Here is a 17262-nt window from a genome sequence, read left to right as displayed (position 1 = left end):
CTGCCGGCAGAATATGTTTGCTTTTATTATCCTGCTGCCTGCAGTTTGGATTATTTAGATGAAAAACACCCACCAGCTGCCGCGGTGAACCGAGAGGAGGCGACCTGGCCAGAGGCTGCTGATGAAGGGATTCCTACTGTCGGCACACCGCTGGTATGTGGGGGTCTGAGCGGCTCCGACAGAAAAAATATTATAAGGCAGGATGGTAATCTGGATGAACTGACTGCACTGATTACGTTTTCAGGTGTATTTTCTCACTTAAAAACATTTAAAACGACTTTATTCACACTGATCACAGCAAATATAGCTGTAAGGCAGAGAAAGGATAGTGAAGCTCCGCCCAATGCGCGTCACACACTTTTGCACCGCGCAGCCAGAGCAGCAAAGCTGCTTCAGCCGCGCGTCAGAACTAACTGGTACAAGCAGCAAAAATGAAGCACCAGACGCGATTTTGCTGAGTCCGGTGTGAAAGCAGCACTGCACAAAGATCGCCACTGTGCTAGCAACAAGCATGCTTTTAACTGGGGGCGTGTAGCAGTTCTCGCCGTAAAGCAAGACCGACTCTCGTGAGACTTCTGAGCCTGTGGGTGCGGGTCGGTGCTCCTGCAATTGCAAGTGCGGTATTTCCCCCACAGACCACCAGGGCGGCCGAGAATACCTTTGTTCAACCTGAAATGACTCATTTAATCATCCAAAACGTTATGGAACACATTAACTGAAAAATGTTGCATAATGTGCCTTTAAAGTAAAGGATTTACAGCCCAGAGGAGTGCTGCCTTTATCGCTTCGTAGTCGTTTTATTTCTAGAAAATTCCCGCCTGTTTAGAAAGAACATTGTCATATTTTTTTTAGCAGAAATTAAATATATAACATACACATTACACTTCATTATAATACATTCTATACATTTTCTGCCTCCTCCCAGGTCTACCTTGATATTAAGTATGCTTCAGATCCCGAGGTCAAATTTAACATCTTCATCCTTCAAGCACCTGCCATGGCATCAGCACCACCAGCTGCTTCTGACTTTGGAAATGGACTGTTTGAAAACTATGGGAATCCAAACCCTCCTGTGTGGGACTTTGGACCTCCACAACCGCCGGCCGTGTTTCTGCCTGCTGACCCACCACCCAGCTATGGAACATACGGGATGTACCCTCCTCTGAATGATTTTGCTAATAAATACTAAACACCCTTACAGTTGCCTTCAGGGGGGAGATCTAGCCAAAAGCATGTAAAACCCTTTTGTAGACGTAATATTCTTTACTGATTCTTTTGTTCTTTCACTTAAGCTCAATGCAGAAAATGTACAAGAATTGGTAATTGTACAGAGCTACAGTTTACCAGCGTTAATTTCAAGGTTTTTGCGTGTAAAATATAATCAAAAGATTTATTTATTAGTGTTGAATCTATAAATAAGTTTGTTCTTTCCTGAACCTATTCTGTTTTACTCCCATCTATATATGTCCTGTCAAAATAGGTTTTTCTAAAAACTCTTGTTTTCCATAGGTATGTGAGGCATTTGTAAAGTCTCCACTAATACGCTCTTCCTGAAGAGAAGAAATAACTTGTGTGGCTTAAATAATGCAGACCTCATCCTTTTTCTGTTATTAGTATTAACATTTTAGACAGTAGAGACTATAGATAAAATAGTGTGTGACTTTTATTTTGACTAAAACTTTATTCTTGTTTATTGAGCTTGGTATATAAATATGAAAGATTATACATATTACTCATAAAATAATGCTATTAAAAAAGACAAGGTGGCTTTACTATAACTTACTCTTACTCTTCGTCTACTGCTTCATCCATGACCAGGTCATGGAGGCAGCAGTCTCAGCAGGGACTCCCAGACTTCCCTCTCTGCAGACACCTCCACTAGCTCTGGTGAGGGGACATCAAGGTACTACCAAAGTACTCCCTATGACAGACAAGTGCAGTGTCCGCATTATGGCAGCAACTGCACCAATCGATCTATGGATCTCCCCATTCTCCCCTCACTCAAGAATGGGACCCCAAGATTTTTAAATGTCTCGCTTGAGGAAGGAACTCTCCTCCAACCTGAAGTGGACAAGCCACCTTTTTCATTAGAGAACCATGGCCTCGCACTTGGAGAAGCTGATTCTCATCCCGGCCACTTCATACTCTGCTGCAAACTGCCCCAGTGCAAGGTGTAGGTCTTGGCAGAAGGGAGCCAGCAGAAACATGTCATCCGCAAAAAGCAGGGACATGAACTGCTGGTTCCCAAACCAGTCTTTTGACTCTGCCTAGAAATCATGTCCATAAAGGTTATGACAGGGCAGCACTGGCGGAGTCCAAAATGCACTTGGAATAGGTCCAACTTATTGCCGGCAATGCGGACCAGGCTAATGCCCCGCTTCTTTCTTAGTTGTAGTAAGGTTGCAGGCAACACTATCCTCAATCAACTGCAGCTGTCTGATCAACTTTGTAGGTGGACCTGTAAAGACTTAATTGCAGTTATCAATTTGGCTAAAGATAAACGTGGATTAGTTTTTTGAGATCCTTCAGAGGCATCAGTCTTTTAATCCTGTATATTTCTTGAAGTGATAAAAGACTATGTTTGTTATTGTCTTAAGTTTAATCATGTAAAGCACTTTGAATTGTCTTTGTACTGAATTGTGCTATACAAATAAATTTGTCTTGCCTTTCCTTGCCTTAAGTGCCTCTGTAAGGTCCGGCATGAGTCAATAGCTGCACACAGACTTTGGGCTGGATGTGTGAGCCGCCATCTGCCAAAGCCGACTGGGGATCAAGGAGAGAGAAGCAGATATACAGAAAGATACAATACATGTCATCTCATTTTACAGAGACAATTTAACAAGATCATACAGTCGAATTTATTCAAAGTTTTCTAGGATAACCATCCGCTTTCATCGACTTATTGACTTTAAGGCAGTCCCTCGCACTAAGTATGCTTGTAGCAACAGTAGAGAGTAAAAACTCCCTTTTAACAGGAAGAAACCTTAAGTAGAACCAGGCTCAGTGTGAGCGACCATATGGCGAGGCCGACTGGGAGAGATTGGGTGATCTTAGGGGTTAAGCTAACAAATTCTGCAGAGTGGGATAATGGAGATAGAATGATGAAAAAGGGCAATCTGAGCCTATAGCAGCATAACTATAGAGGTAGCTCAGGATAACCTGAGCCATTCTAAATAAAAGCTTTATGAAAAATGAAAGTCTTAAGGCTAGCCTTAAAATTGTAAAGGATGTCTGCCTCACTGGTAGTTGGTACCACAAAAGAGTTGGCTCATAACTAAAAGATCTGCCTCCCATTCTACTTTTAGAAATCTGGAAACCACTAGTAAACCTGCAAACCGAGAGCTTACTGCTCTGTTAGGAAAATAAGGTACAGTCAGATCTCTGATATAAGATAAAACTTGACGATTTAAAGGACTTTTGTCTGTAAAATAAGCACAGCCTCCTTTTCCACAATGTGATACACCATGTAAAGGAAGGCCGTTCACCCCATCTAATCTGGCTATCAGATAGGTAATACACATGACTAATAAAGAATAAACCTAACAGAACTCTGGCTGCAGAATTTTGGGTCTGTTGAAGGCTTTTCACTACAGTCTATGGACTTCCTGATAGTAAAGAATTACAATAGCCCAACCTTGAAGTAACAAATATATTTAATAGTTTGTCAGCATCACCCATGGACAGATTATTTCTAATTTTTGCAATATTCCAGGGATGAAACAAGGAAACTCTAGAAACCTCTATGATATGGGATTTAAATGACAGGTCCTAATAAAAAATAAAACCTTTTTTTTTTATTTTAACATCTAAGATCAATTTAATCCCATCCAAATGAAGTGACTGCCTAATCAGCTTCTTTTTCAGAGACTGGCCCAAAGACAGTAACTTCTGCCTTGTTTATCTTCATCACCTCTACTTAGTCTAGGGGGGGCATCAGCAAAGTAGATACCTGAGGGAAGCTTATGAACAGCATAGATTGCTCATTTAGAATTCATGACCTGGACAGAGCCACTGATCCTGCCTGATCTTCAACCACTCAGCAGGCCAGGCCAGAAGAAAGGTGTCCTTCAAATGTCCCAGTACTCCTATGGCCAATCAACTATTAGCTCCAACAAAAGATCACTGAAGTGGGAGCAACCATACATGACAAAGACTAAAAAAAACTGAGCAAAGTTTGTTGGCTTCCTATTTTTTCCTCTTTACAGTTTTGTGTTAATCAATTACATAAATCATCAAGAATACAGGGTTTGGTTAAAATATTGGGAAATTAATACATTCTATTCAAAAACTTTAATCACATTTCTCAATGATAAGCAATTAGAGGCATCCAGAAAAATATCTGCCAAGTCTGTGCAAAAGTTATAAAGACTTGCTGTGATGATCTCTGCATAAGGGAAGCAATGAACTCACTCACTGATTAGTTGCTAAAGCAGCTTAAATTTGTTATACTCAATTTCACTGGTAATTGCTGCAATCAACTTACATTTCCCAATTGATAGAGAGAAATTCAATGTTCCTATAATTTATTTTAAAATACCAAGGTTTCCAGATAAATTATAAAGACAAGTCTACTTAAGATATTCAATATATTTTTGTAGAGATTAAATGAACTGAGGACCCAACTGGTAACTTTTCCCTTGAGGAAGGCAACTAAAAAGATTACAATACCTTGGTAAAACTTTTATTTTCAGCAATGATAAAAAATATGCTAGAGATCCTTTGTACATTTTTGCTTACGTGACATTTTTATGGTTTTCATTTTTATGGTTGTTTTCCTTGAGCTGATAACAAGGGATAAAAAAAACTGACATCATTAAACTAAGCATTGTGATGAAATCATTTTAAGCAACATTTTCCAAGTTTGTTTTTTTCCACCCACCCCTATCCACTTACAGGTATAATGATGACGATTTTTTATTCCAAAACATGATTAAGGTCTCTGTCTTGTCACTGAAAGTTCAGTGCAGTTTGAAACATAAGAAAAACATATATTTTAAGTTACATAGAGGTTGGGACTTCTCAACACTATTGCAGTATACGGCCAAATCAGTTTTTAGCAGGAAAAAAAGATACTGCAACACTTAAATCCAAATTAGAAAGGTGTGGGAGGGGCATTAAAGGGATAAAGACGACCAGTGATCTCAATGTAATTTCCTTAAAGCAAATGTTTTTTGTTTAACTTACAATTACAGGGGCATATAATTTTATGGCCAGAAAATATAACTATTTTGAAGCTTATCTTACTACTAATCAATTTGGAAAATGATTCAAAGCAATAGACCTCAGCTGTAATACCTCTTTACTTATGCCATTGATGCCGAGACACAAACTCAACACTCTCTGTGACACTGATCAATCTTAAGCAGCTAATACACCATCACTCATCATGTGTCAGCAGGTCATAATGAGCTCTTTGTTCCACAATTACGCACACCTTTACGCAACTCTTTATGTGAATATCTTCAGCTTGTCAGCCCAACAAATCATCTCACATAGCTTGTTTTAAATGATTCTGCTGATCCACAACTAACCCCCCCCCCTCGGCTGTGGATAAGCAACTCTGATCCACAACCGTCAATGAAAGTGTCCGTCAAGGATATATTTCTGCTCCTTGGTGCACATACTAATGCTCATTTGCAGTCCAAAACAGATAAATATTTATAGTTTTCATGCAACTAAATTTCTTTTCATTGTTTTTTAGTTTCATTACTTTTTTATGAGACACTTTGTTTAATAATTAAGATTAAACACATAAAAGCTCAAACTCATGAAAAATAAAAAAATAAAAACATCAACGTTGGTGCTCCTTCTGTTAAAACTGATTAGGGTCATATTTCATTACATTTAGGGGTTTTCGTGCTTTATTATTTCTGCATTGAAAAGTGTGCTTTGCTGCTGTTCATTTTCATTTAACAGGTTAAATGTACATTAATTTAATTTGTGGCTACATAAGTTGCTCTTGAAAAATTTCAAATCAAGTGTTTTTTTGTTGTTTTTTTTTTAACAATACTTTCTACACTCACCGGCCACTTAATTAGGTACCCCATGCTAGTAACGGGTTGGACCCCCTTTTGCCTTCAGAACTGCCTCAATTCTTCGTGGCATAGATTCAACAAGGTGCTGGAAGCATTCCTCAGGGAGTTTGGTCCATATTGACATGATGGCATCACACAGTTGCCGCAGACAACAACAAAAACAACAAAACATCAAATAAAGGAATAGATCTATAACAGGCGTCCCCAAAGTCGGTCCTCGAGGGCCGCTGTCCTGCAGGTTTTAGAGGTTTCTCTGCTTTAGCACAGCTGATTCTGATGATTGCAGTTCAACAGAATCCTGTTAATCAAAGATCAATGTAAATCAGCTGTGCTGGAGCAGGGAAACCTCTAAAACCTGCAGGACAGCGGCCCTCGAGGACCGACTTTGGTGATGTCTGATCTATAAGGACTAATTACTTCTAATCAGATTGTGAAAACGGGGGAGCAAGGAACTGGCAGCTACTCCTACAGGCTCCCGCCCAACTTAGGTTTGCTGCTTGTATAAATATAAAAGAATAAGTAAAGAAGCAGGAGGGATGCAGTATATAAACACTGACTTTTGTGGCCTGCATTTATTTTTCATGTCAAAAAGTTATGAATGAAAAATATCTTAATCTAAAGGGCAGAGGCATAGCCAGACATTTTTTATAAGGTGGCCAGGCAATAACCAATGTAAACTGAGGGCTGGCCGAAAGTTGATAGGCACCAGACCCTCAGGGTCAATCTACAACAGGAAAATTAATGGGCGCAACATCCATATCTTTAAAATAAAGACTAACCATACTTTTCTACAACTTTTGCTGACAAATAGACACATAAATATTTAAACATCTGTGCTTTCTAGATGAAAGGTATAGTGGATACAATTGTTTGAGGTTTGAGTTTTGGGGGAAACATCTTTTCCACTGTCATTACTTACCTACTTTGATCAATAATCATTCAGCATAAAATTGATATTTACAAGTACTAATTTCTACATAAATTGATTATTTAATACATTTTATTAAAATATCTATTTATCAATAATTTAATGGAAGACTCTTAGATGACTTGCAGAGACACATAATTTTCTCTTAAATACAAAATGTAGTTCTGAAAAGAGCATGAATTCTGTACTTCTCAAAAAAAAATATATAATCGATCACCTTTAGCCGTTACTGATTGCTGCCTCCTCCAGGTCTGAATTCCACAAGGAGCGGCTCCGATCAGGGAGTCCATGTTTGAAGGGCAGGGAGTAAAAAAAAAACAATGGTTAGTTTAAGGAAGAGTTTCAATGTTTCAAATGAATAATAATAAGAAAAAAATAATATAAAGTTGTTCATCTTTACCATATAAAAGAAGATGCCTTTTCCAGGAAAGGAATGTCGTCTCGTCAGTCGCCCCACTTCATCCTTCAGTCACTTTAAGTCACCTTTCCCTCTCGTCACATACTTTTCTCGTCACCATATCTTTGCTTTTCTCATCAACATACGTTTGCCTTTCTCTCAACATGCTTTGCCTTTTTTTTCTCCAACATACTTTTGCCTTTTTCACAACATACTTTTCACAATTTAATTTTGTTTTTTTTGGTAATTTAATTTTAGGTTAATTCCTCCATTTTACAAGTTTTTTCTCTTTTAAACTTTTAATTTTAGCCTATTTTATGCCCTACTTTTTTTTTCTGTAATAATTTAATAGTTTTTTATTTTTTAGCTATGAGTTATTAATTTCCTGTAAAAATTTGGTTTGGAGATTTGTTTATTTAAAAGCACCATTGAAATTAAAATTCATTATTATTACTTAGTATAGTGTAAGTTTAATATATAATACAGTGTAAATATGTCTAGTATAAGGTTTAAACACTGCCTTTTTGACTTCTTATTTTAACCCATTAAAATAAAAAAAAAATTCTGACAACAATGGGTAAAGCAAGAGTAGCACTGCTTTAATATGTTTTACTCCAGTAAAAGTAAAAAGTAATTATCCCCGAAATTACTCAATTTAAAAAAGTACTTGGGGAAAAAAATTGTTTCTCTAAAAATGAGTAACTGATGTTAATATTTAAAATTGTGTCATCAGGCAGACAGTAATTCGCACATCTGGGTATTTTAACTTTTATTTTTAGAAAAATGCAAATAAATTAACAATGATTATGAAATAAAAAATTGGGTAAGTAGAAATTTATTTTTCAAATCAACTTTTGATTGGATGAAACCAATATTTGAAGTAGGTAATGCATATAATGCAAGTAAAGGATGTTGCACATTTCCCCTGATCTCCAATAGTTCAAGTCACTAGTAGAGGGGAGGGGAACCAGAAATTTAACCCGACTATGTGTAGCCATTCTCAAAGAATATTACTTAGGTAAAAGCAAAAAGTACAGTCAAGTACGTATACTCCATCCATCCATCCATTTTCTGACACGCTTTATCCCAATTGGGGCCGCGAGGGTGCCTATCTCAAGCTGTCTATGGGCGGGAGGAGGGGTACAACCTGGACAGGTCGCCAGTCCATTGCAGGGCAACACAGAGACAAATAGAACAAAAAACTATTCACATACACACACACTCACACCTAAGTGGACTGTAGAGAAGCCAATTAACCTAAGAGTCATGTTTTTTGACTGTGGGAGGAAGTCTGAGTACCCGAAGAGAACCGACGCATGCTCAGGGAGATCATGCAAACTCCATGCAGAGAGACCTCAGGCTGGAAATCGAACCCACAAAACGTACAAAAGTAAATATACTCCTAAAAGTTAATTTTTCTAAAAGTTACGCTATAAATTTAATTGGTTACTACCAGTGATGGGACTAACGGCGTTGATAGTAACAGCGTTACTAACGCCGTTACCTTGTTTTAGTAACGAGTAATCTAACTAATTACTTTGACTGTAACTATAACACAGTTACCATTCCATACACCCCGTTACTGCGCGTTACTCAGGTCGCACAATGAACCTTTTTTCATGATGGGACTCGTGCGCAGCTGCGTGAAGCTGACACCCCACCCACGTCAAAAAACTCTGCAAATAGACTGAATGGTTAGTGCAACGTTAGTGCAGATTTGTGCAGAAAAAAATATTGTTTGTGCTACTTTTGTTTAAGAGATATTAAAGATTATTTTTTAGGTCATCCAGAGGTGCGCGCCTTGTCATGAGAGAGGGGAGGATGAGAATGGCTGATGTATAGTGAGAGTCCGTCTGTCAGTTGGGTGTTTCTGCTGGCGGGTGTTAACGTATACATCACACACAGAGAGATGGAGAGTGAGGATGACTCCAGCAGCATAACAGAGTTTTCCAGATGGAAATACCGGTGTTGCGTCGAGCTGCGTTTCCCCATCACATAACGGTTTCCCCTGCATCTCCGCACAGCGCAGGCGGCAAGAGTCACCGCGCAAGCGACAGGAAACACGCATGCTCGCTAAAGGCGCGCCACAGTCGCCCTGTGCTCGCACCACAGGAGAACTATGGAGAGCGTGAACGATCAAATGAAAGGGAGAAAGATGGATGGATGGATGGATGGATGAATGAATGAATGGATGGATGGATGGATACTCTGACTTTTCAACCTACTGGATTTTTTATTTTAAACATTATTTGATGGCCTTTGTGGCAGGGATGGAGATCCATATTTTATGTCACACAGAGTATACATCTAGATAGATAGATGGATAGATAGATGTTGCAGTATCTATAACAACCCAAACACACAGGATTTCAGAAGTAGACATCCCCAGTTATTAATTTCATATACTCACCAGATCTGAATGCCCTGTTAAAAAACTTCACATGGCGTTCCCCCCTGATGTCATTTACATTGAGTTACAAGAAATGCTAAACTCTCTGCAGGTACTTGTCTTTGTCGTCCACTCTATTCAGCTGGTTTTTGAAACACACGGCGAGAAGGTGGGGGCTGGGTGGTGAGGGTTACGGGGGCGAGAAACGCAAAAGTAACGCAATAGTTACTTTTACTAGTAACTAGTTACTTTTATTGTGGAGTAACTCAGTTAGTAACTCAGTTACTTTTTGGGAGAAGTAACTAGTAACTATAACTACTTTTTCAAAGTAACGTGCCCAACACTGGTTACCACCCACCTCTGCGTATATGATTGTTGATACTAGCGTAGTATCAACCTAACAGCTTTCTAAAGAGCTCAGGTGCAGCCTTTTACTATTTCCAACTCCTAAACAAGGGAGGGTATTTATTTACATGTTAAACAGAGTTGTTTTTGATTTCAACGAGCTAGATATTCTGTCTGTTCAGTATATTGAATATAAGAAGAAAATAGATTAGTTGTATGTTAAGGTAGACCGGAAAAAATATGCAGAGGGAAATGGTTGCAACATGCTGTTTTTCTCCAGTTATTACACTAATACTTGGAAACCCTGGTTAAGAAGCTCACTGTTTTTCAGATAATCTGAGGCCACACAAAGTTAGGTGTGTAGTGATTGCTAAAATCTGCTGACCTCTTTGCACTATATGCTTCAGCATCCTCTGACCCCACTCTGTCAGTTTATTTGACCTACCACTTCATGGCAGAGTTGCTGTTGTTCCAAAAAACCCTAATTTATAGTATGATACGGCTGACTGTGGAATATTTAGGAAAGGGGAAATTTCACAACTTGATTTGTTCCATAGGTGGCATCCTATCAGATCCACTTAATTGATTCAGATTAATTAATGATTAATCAATTATTTAAATAACTGTCAACTAATTTAATAATCATTAACTGAAATATAGACTTTAAAACATGCCTTTAGCTGGCAGAGCGACCCATTTAGGAGCAGTAATTATATCAAAATCGTAAAATAAAAAAGATATATAAACAATTTGCAATTAAGATAAAAATACATTTTTGTATGCTGCATCCAGAAATCCACAAGTGGGAAAGTTTTAGTTCCACTTTGGTTAACTCTATAAAAAATATTATTTGAGGAACCTTTTACTGTCTGACTATGCAAAGGGTGTTGCAACAGTCCCTGGTCTACCCTACTAATCTGCTTCTGACCACAATCAGTTGGGGTAAAAGTGGCTTTTCCTGTGTTTAATTTACCTTTTCTATATCCTGATAATTTGAAAATGTGGAGAAACTAGTATACTCAGTTCTTTTGCAGACTCCAGCAGTTTTTTCTTCCAGAATCATCTTTGTATTTTGCATTGTTGCCAAAAAGTTCAATTTTGCTTTCATCTCCCAGAGCTCCTTTTTCCACATATGCCTTTCTTCCATAAAGGCCAGATGTGTGCAGTATATGACTGATTGTTGTCCTATTAACAGAGTCTCCCACCTCAGCTGTAGATCTCTGCAGTTCATCCAGATTGATCATGAGCCTCTTGGCTGCATCTCTGATAAGTTCTCCCCTTGTTTTCAGCTGATGGTTTATTTGCAGTGGTCTTATACTCCTTCCATTCCAATATCATCACTTGCACAGTTCTCCTTGGGATGTTTAAAGCCTTGGAAATCTATTAGTATCCAAATCTGGCTTTTAGCTTCTCCACAACAGAATCTTAGACCTGCCTGGTGTGTTCCTTGTTCTTCATGATGCGCTCTGTGCTTTAAACACACCTCTGAGACCATCACAGAGCAGCTGCTTTTATATGGAGACTTTATTACACACAGATGGATTCTATTTATCATCATCAGTTATGTAGGTCAACATTGGATCATCCAGAGATCCTCACTGGACCTCTGGAGAGAGTTTTCTGCACTGAAAGGAAAGGGGCCGATAATTTTGCATGCTGCAATCTAAATTTAAATTTGTTTAAAAAGTTAAAAATATCCAATAAATTTTGTTCCACTTCATGATTCTTTCTCACTTGATTCTTCACAAAAAATTACAATTTTATATCTTTGTTTGAAGCGTTAAAGCTACAGTGTGTAACTTTTAGCTACATCTAGCGGTCAGACTGCAGACTGCAGCAACATGAACATCCCCCCCCTCCGCTTCTCCCCCCCAACAGTACGGCGAGCATTACGGGACAAAATGTCTTCCAGGACGTCCGCATCACCTACCTTCTAAAGTGATGAGGTTTGTTTACATAGATAATTTTACAGATAGTATTTCATTAGTCTGTGTAGGGTATAGATTTCATGTAGACTTAAGATAATAAATATACCCGTTATTTTTTCTACATCGTTGTGACGATTTGGCGATCTCGCAATTGCTAGTTTGTTGGCTCTGCGCTGCCGTAGCGCAAAGATGTCTGCCTCCATGGCTGCGAGACCCGCTCCTATGTAATTATAAATAACGAATTCTAAGGCAACGCAAATATTAAGGTTAAGAGGCTGAGCTCGTAGATGATGATAAAATAACATAGTTATGTATAATATATTACATTTCTGACTGTATATCCCTGTAATTATTACACACTGTAGCTTTAAATGTGCCAAAAGTTCGAAAAGTTCAAGGGGGGCAAATACTTTCGCAAGTCTCTGTAGTTAGGAAGAAAATAAAGCTTTAGTAATGCACACAAAGATACTATATATTCAAAAGCAGTCATGCGAATTTCCGCTTTTGTGTGAAGTTGGTTGCTTTTAATTTCTTGCAATTGTGACTTCTTTCCAGATGAACAGCAAACACTGATCACAAATGAAAGTGGAGCAACCTGTAAGTAATTGTATTTCTCTGTCATGCTCATGTTTGTTCCTAACACCTCAAATAAGACAGTGAAGTGCCCTATCTTTATGTAATAATAGCTCAAACAACCTTTTTATTAGACTTGAATTTAGTTTAAAAAATGTCTGTGCTTGCGTGCAAAAAGAGAGGTACAATGTATATGGACTCACAGTGGTTAATGGCTGTAAAAGAGCAGAAAATTTGCAAAACTTTCTAAATTGATGGGACTTCTACTCTAGGGCTGCAACTAACGATTATTTTGAAAATCGATGAATCGGCCGATTATTTTTTCGATGAATCGGACACAAATTTTTTTTATATTAACCTCTTTATTCCAAAATAAACATTTTAGACAGAACAAACAAGCACACAAGTACAGGTTGTTCATTAACTGTACTGGTGCAATATGAAAAATAAATGTTTGTGTTAAAACTACGCAAACTTACATGAGAAATGTAGCTGTACATCCACAAAATATAGGGTACTTTGTTTCATAAAGCGCAAAAAGAGACAGGCATTTTTGTTTTTTAAAGCCCCTAAGGGGTTCAAACAATAGCCCCCCCCCCATTTCAACAAACGAGTTTTTTTTAGACTAGAAGAGTTCTGCCTTTTAAGACAGGAAAGTATAGCAGTTAAAGTTGCTACTTGAGAAAATACTTAACCATAGAGATAAAAATAGCCCTGTGATTCAAATTATAAATTGTATTTGGAATAAAAATGAGAGAACTAGGGGTGCTAAAAAACACATCCTCCAAAGACAGATATTTACATGGGAATGTGGCATATAATTGACATATTACTGATCTTGCTGGATTTTATTCTGCTTTACTTCCATAAATTGCAGGATCTTCTTTACTTTATCTTTGCCAGAAGATTTAAACTTTAAAAGCCTTGCCCTCATAATTTGCAAATTAATTTATTTATAAAGAAAATATAAACGCTGCTTAAGCTAATTCAAATGAAATTAAAAGTAAAATAAGTAGCCAACCTTATCCCTGTCTGTAACCTACTAACACGGTAGGGAAAGCATCAGATGAGCTACCTGAGAAACTAACTTACGTTTCCCCACTTTAAAACGAAACAAACATGGTCGCTCATCCTGCTGATCAGCTCTCTTCACTGCCATTGAAGGCTCCAACGTGTTTTCTTTTCAGGTGCTGCGTCATAACAGTGGTGCTTCCGTGCCATGTTCATTTGTGTTTACAAAAGTTGCATGTTACGACTTTTTTCACTTTACAAAGCGCAGGCTATTTTAATTATTGTGATCAATTTGCGCCGTCAATCCCGGGGCATGCGCGCTTCATTTGCAGTCTGGACGCTGAGGGTAAACTCCTCACTAAAATCCTGCGGCTCTGACTGCAGCGCTGAGAGGGATTCCTGTGGGAGAGGGAGAAAGGGGTTGGGATGGGGGAGGCGCCCCACGGCAGCAGCTGCCGCTGGAGGACAAGAATAGGAACGATACATGCTTTCACGTAAGAGTCTCCAAAAGCCGCCAGTGACACCTTAAAAAGTCGCCAGATTTGTCACTAGTCGCTTTTATAAAAAATAGTCGCTGGAGGGGTCTGAAAAGTCGCTGAGTTGGCAACACTGCAACTGCGGCGCTGACTCGCTCCGCCATATTTTTTTTTCTTCCCCGGGATGGCGGTGGCGGCGGATGACGCATTAATCGCGCGACACAACGAATCGATGATTAAATTCGTTGCCAACGCTTTTAAAAGTCGATTTTTATCGATTTTAGCGATTCGTTGTTGCAGCCCTATTCTACTCCCTTTCAGCCATTATTGTTTCAAATGAGCTAATAATCAGAGAGGTTTTTTTCTTAGATCTTTGTGATGATGGAAATGGAAGCAAATTGTTTGTGTTAGTAAATCTGTTTTTAAAGCTTCTTTGTTTTAAATATGTCGGACATGCAAATCTGAATATAATGCCTTTTGCTGCATTGTTGCTGTTTAAAAATTTTTGAATAAATTTCAATGCAATTCTGTTGCATATCTGCTCAATCAAAAACCTGAGCATCCCCTTCTGTTCGTTTTTTAGGGTTTCTGTTTTGTACCATTGTGTGGTTGCTTGTCTGGCATTATTTTTTTATGGCTTCAGTTAATCACCTATGTTTGCTTGATATTGAATTTATAAACAGATGATGAATAAAATATAATAATAAAAGAACACATGAATTGGAGTTCCCTATCTAAGCTGTGCAACATATATTTGTTTTACTCATGCAGATCTTTGATTAAATTGTAACAGAGAGGCAACACTGTCCTAAAAAAAGATATTAACTAATGCATTTATGTTTTTATTTGATAGACTGCAGTGTTGTGCCTCCTGGGATCCATGTGTATCCATTCTCCTTTCAGTTCCCTCTTCAGTAAGAAACAACTACATATATGTTTCGGTACATGTACATGCATCTAAAGAAATGCCCTGCATTTAACTAGCATCCTGTAATGGTAGCAATTAGGTACATTCTCGTTATTCTTGAAACATACACTACTCATCACAAAACTTTTTAACTTAAGTTTATTTACAATGATCCTTCCAGTAGATCATATGATCTTACTTGTTTTGTTTTTCAATATTTAGCTCGTCTTTCCAATAAATCGTATTCTTTTACTGCATGATTCTGACTCTCCTCTGGCCCTGTGTGGTTTCTCATTAGGGATATTCCCTCCTCCTTTAAAGGTGAGGTCGGTAAAATCATTTACCAGCTGGAAGCAGTTTTGAGCAGATCAATGAGGATGGACAGCAAGGAATCGGTCCTGCTCAACTTTTTGGCAAGAGATGACCTGAACCCAGTCGCTGATCTAAAGGTATGTTTCACATTCATGATATGTTCTGTCTTAGATGTTTTGAAGAGCTGCAGGACTTTTGGTGGTGAAACATTTTGTCTGTCTAAATGTGCAGATATCAAAACAGAAGTATGTACTATTAAGCTCTTTCTCTTGTATAACCAAATTTAACACCACTGTGCCAGACAGTTACATTTCATATCACATATAATTTAGCTATACATTGTGAATCAGTAGCTTCAGCTGTCTTAAGAAAACCAGTCTTGTTGCAAATTGTAATTTGATGTAGGTCTCTACGGCTTTATTTACAGAACTGAGCTGACTAATAAATAGCTCCTTGTGGGTGCAGCTTTGGGCTACAATCATGGACACAGATCCAGCTGGATTCCCTTAGGAAACTAAAGCAGCTGAAGAGTCTGTTATCTTTGGCCAGAAGATCATTTTCTTCATAGTAGTTTAGTAAATACATTTTTTTTTCTCTGAAAAATGCTTTTAGCAAATGTCCCCTTATGATGTTTTTCCACTGACAATTGCAGCCCTGCACAGCTCTACTCCACCAAGTCTCTCCCTATTCCACATGGAACTGGTTAGCTTCTGTGGACTTATTGACAGCTGGAGCTGTGGCTTTAAGCCCCACCTCCTGTCCTTAATATAAAGTGCCATGCTACAATTAGCCTCACATCCATGTTCACTAGATGAGGAGATACTGTATATCCCGGAATGATTCGCGAGGACTGCTCCCTCGCAAAGTGTCATAGAATTTGTTGTCACAGCGGCGCACTGTCTCTAGCCGACAGCTCCAACGAATAAGAAAAGATGGTGCATGGAGGTGGAGTCACGTGACTAAAGGGAAGCCAAAAGTAGTGATCATCTTTTCGAACGGTCAGTTCACTATAAAGTCCACTATATAGTCCCTGTTCCTATATATTGATTGAGGGATAGAACATCCTCCCTAACCCTTAAATCAAGGTTTAACACAACTGCAACCTCAAGAACACAATGTTACTCTAGCATACACAGATGACCAAAATGAACAACCGTTTTTTTTACACAAAATTAGAATTACATGCTGATGTTCTGCCCAGTGTAAATATTACCCAGCACCCCTTGTGGCCACTCATGCCTCACTGGACATTACAATATGAATATTTTACCATGAGGTTCTGATGGTTTAACAGGTTTTTATTTGGGAGGTGCTAAGACTTTTTATTTTAACTTTTTGTGTTTGTGTCCCCTTTGCATTTGAGCTTTATGCTTTAAAATATTTTTGTTGCTTTCCTCTGGACAGGTATCACAAATTCAAACACAAGATTGACAGTCATTGTGCTGAATGTTTTTTTGTTTTTTTTGATGGGCATGTTGTTGCATTTATTTATTCACCTGTCTTTTAGGTACCCCAACATGAGTCTAAGGATAAGAAAATGGGTCTTTTTAACTCTGGAAGTGTCGCAATGGATGTAAACCTTGAGAAGTCAGGCTTTTACCAAGGTGAGAGGCATTTAAATGAGCAATGAGTTGTTCTTGAATATAATTTTAGCAGCTTTTCTGATCATTTTTCTGTGCACCACAGGAGAAGGGTTAAAGGTTTTGGCTTTCATTAAGAATGATTCATCTCGTGAGATCAAGCCCAAGTATTGCATATACAAGAAGCACAGCTTTTTTGCCCATGGGAGAAGAAAGGTCCACGCTAAGGATCTCATTAAGGAGGTTGGAGCTACAATCCCCCCATCGGCCTCCGAAAAAGTCACACAGGTTATTCCCATACCTCAAGATATGGAGCCCTCCATACTCAACTGTAACATCATCAAAGTAGAGCACAGACTCAGGGTAAGCAGCGAGATGTGA

General features: G+C 38.4%; 2 protein-coding genes across 2 annotated transcripts in view; both read left to right on the top strand.

The window, feature by feature from the left end:
• Window positions 1-2669, top strand: part of LOC119787784 (arrestin domain-containing protein 3-like) — a 14955-nt gene extending 12286 nt beyond the window's left edge. Inside the window, exon 7 of the mRNA XM_038291820.1 lies at window positions 926-2669. Within this exon, the coding sequence (XP_038147748.1) occupies window positions 926-1189 (264 nt within the window). The 3' untranslated portion in view covers window positions 1190-2669. The remainder of the gene's footprint in view (window positions 1-925) is intronic.
• LOC119787778 (arrestin domain-containing protein 4-like) lies at window positions 2098-17262 on the top strand. The gene is made up of 6 exons (XM_038291815.1): window positions 2098-2171; window positions 12537-12619; window positions 14936-14996; window positions 15288-15438; window positions 16809-16905; window positions 16988-17262. Exons 1-6 carry the CDS (start codon window positions 2098-2100, stop codon window positions 17260-17262), a joined length of 741 nt encoding a protein of 246 aa, XP_038147743.1.

Source organism: Cyprinodon tularosa, unplaced genomic scaffold (assembly GCF_016077235.1).
Source record: "Cyprinodon tularosa strain WSP-4 unplaced genomic scaffold, ASM1607723v1 ctg300, whole genome shotgun sequence".
Classification (NCBI taxonomy): domain Eukaryota; kingdom Metazoa; phylum Chordata; class Actinopteri; order Cyprinodontiformes; family Cyprinodontidae; genus Cyprinodon; species Cyprinodon tularosa.
This window is presented reverse-complemented; position numbering and strand designations above follow the sequence as displayed.

Bases quoted from the DNA above. Each gene is read 5' to 3' on its own strand.
- LOC119787778 (XM_038291815.1), top strand. From the start codon at position 2,098: ATGGCCTCGCACTTGGAGAAGCTGATTCTCATCCCGGCCACTTCATAC. The intron at 2,172-12,536 runs GTGTAGGTCTTG...TTTTGTGTGAAG, and splicing joins GCAAACTGCCCCAGTGCAAG to TTGGTTGCTTTTAATTTCTT. The intron at 14,997-15,287 runs GTAAGAAACAAC...GTTTCTCATTAG, and splicing joins TCCTTTCAGTTCCCTCTTCA to GGATATTCCCTCCTCCTTTA.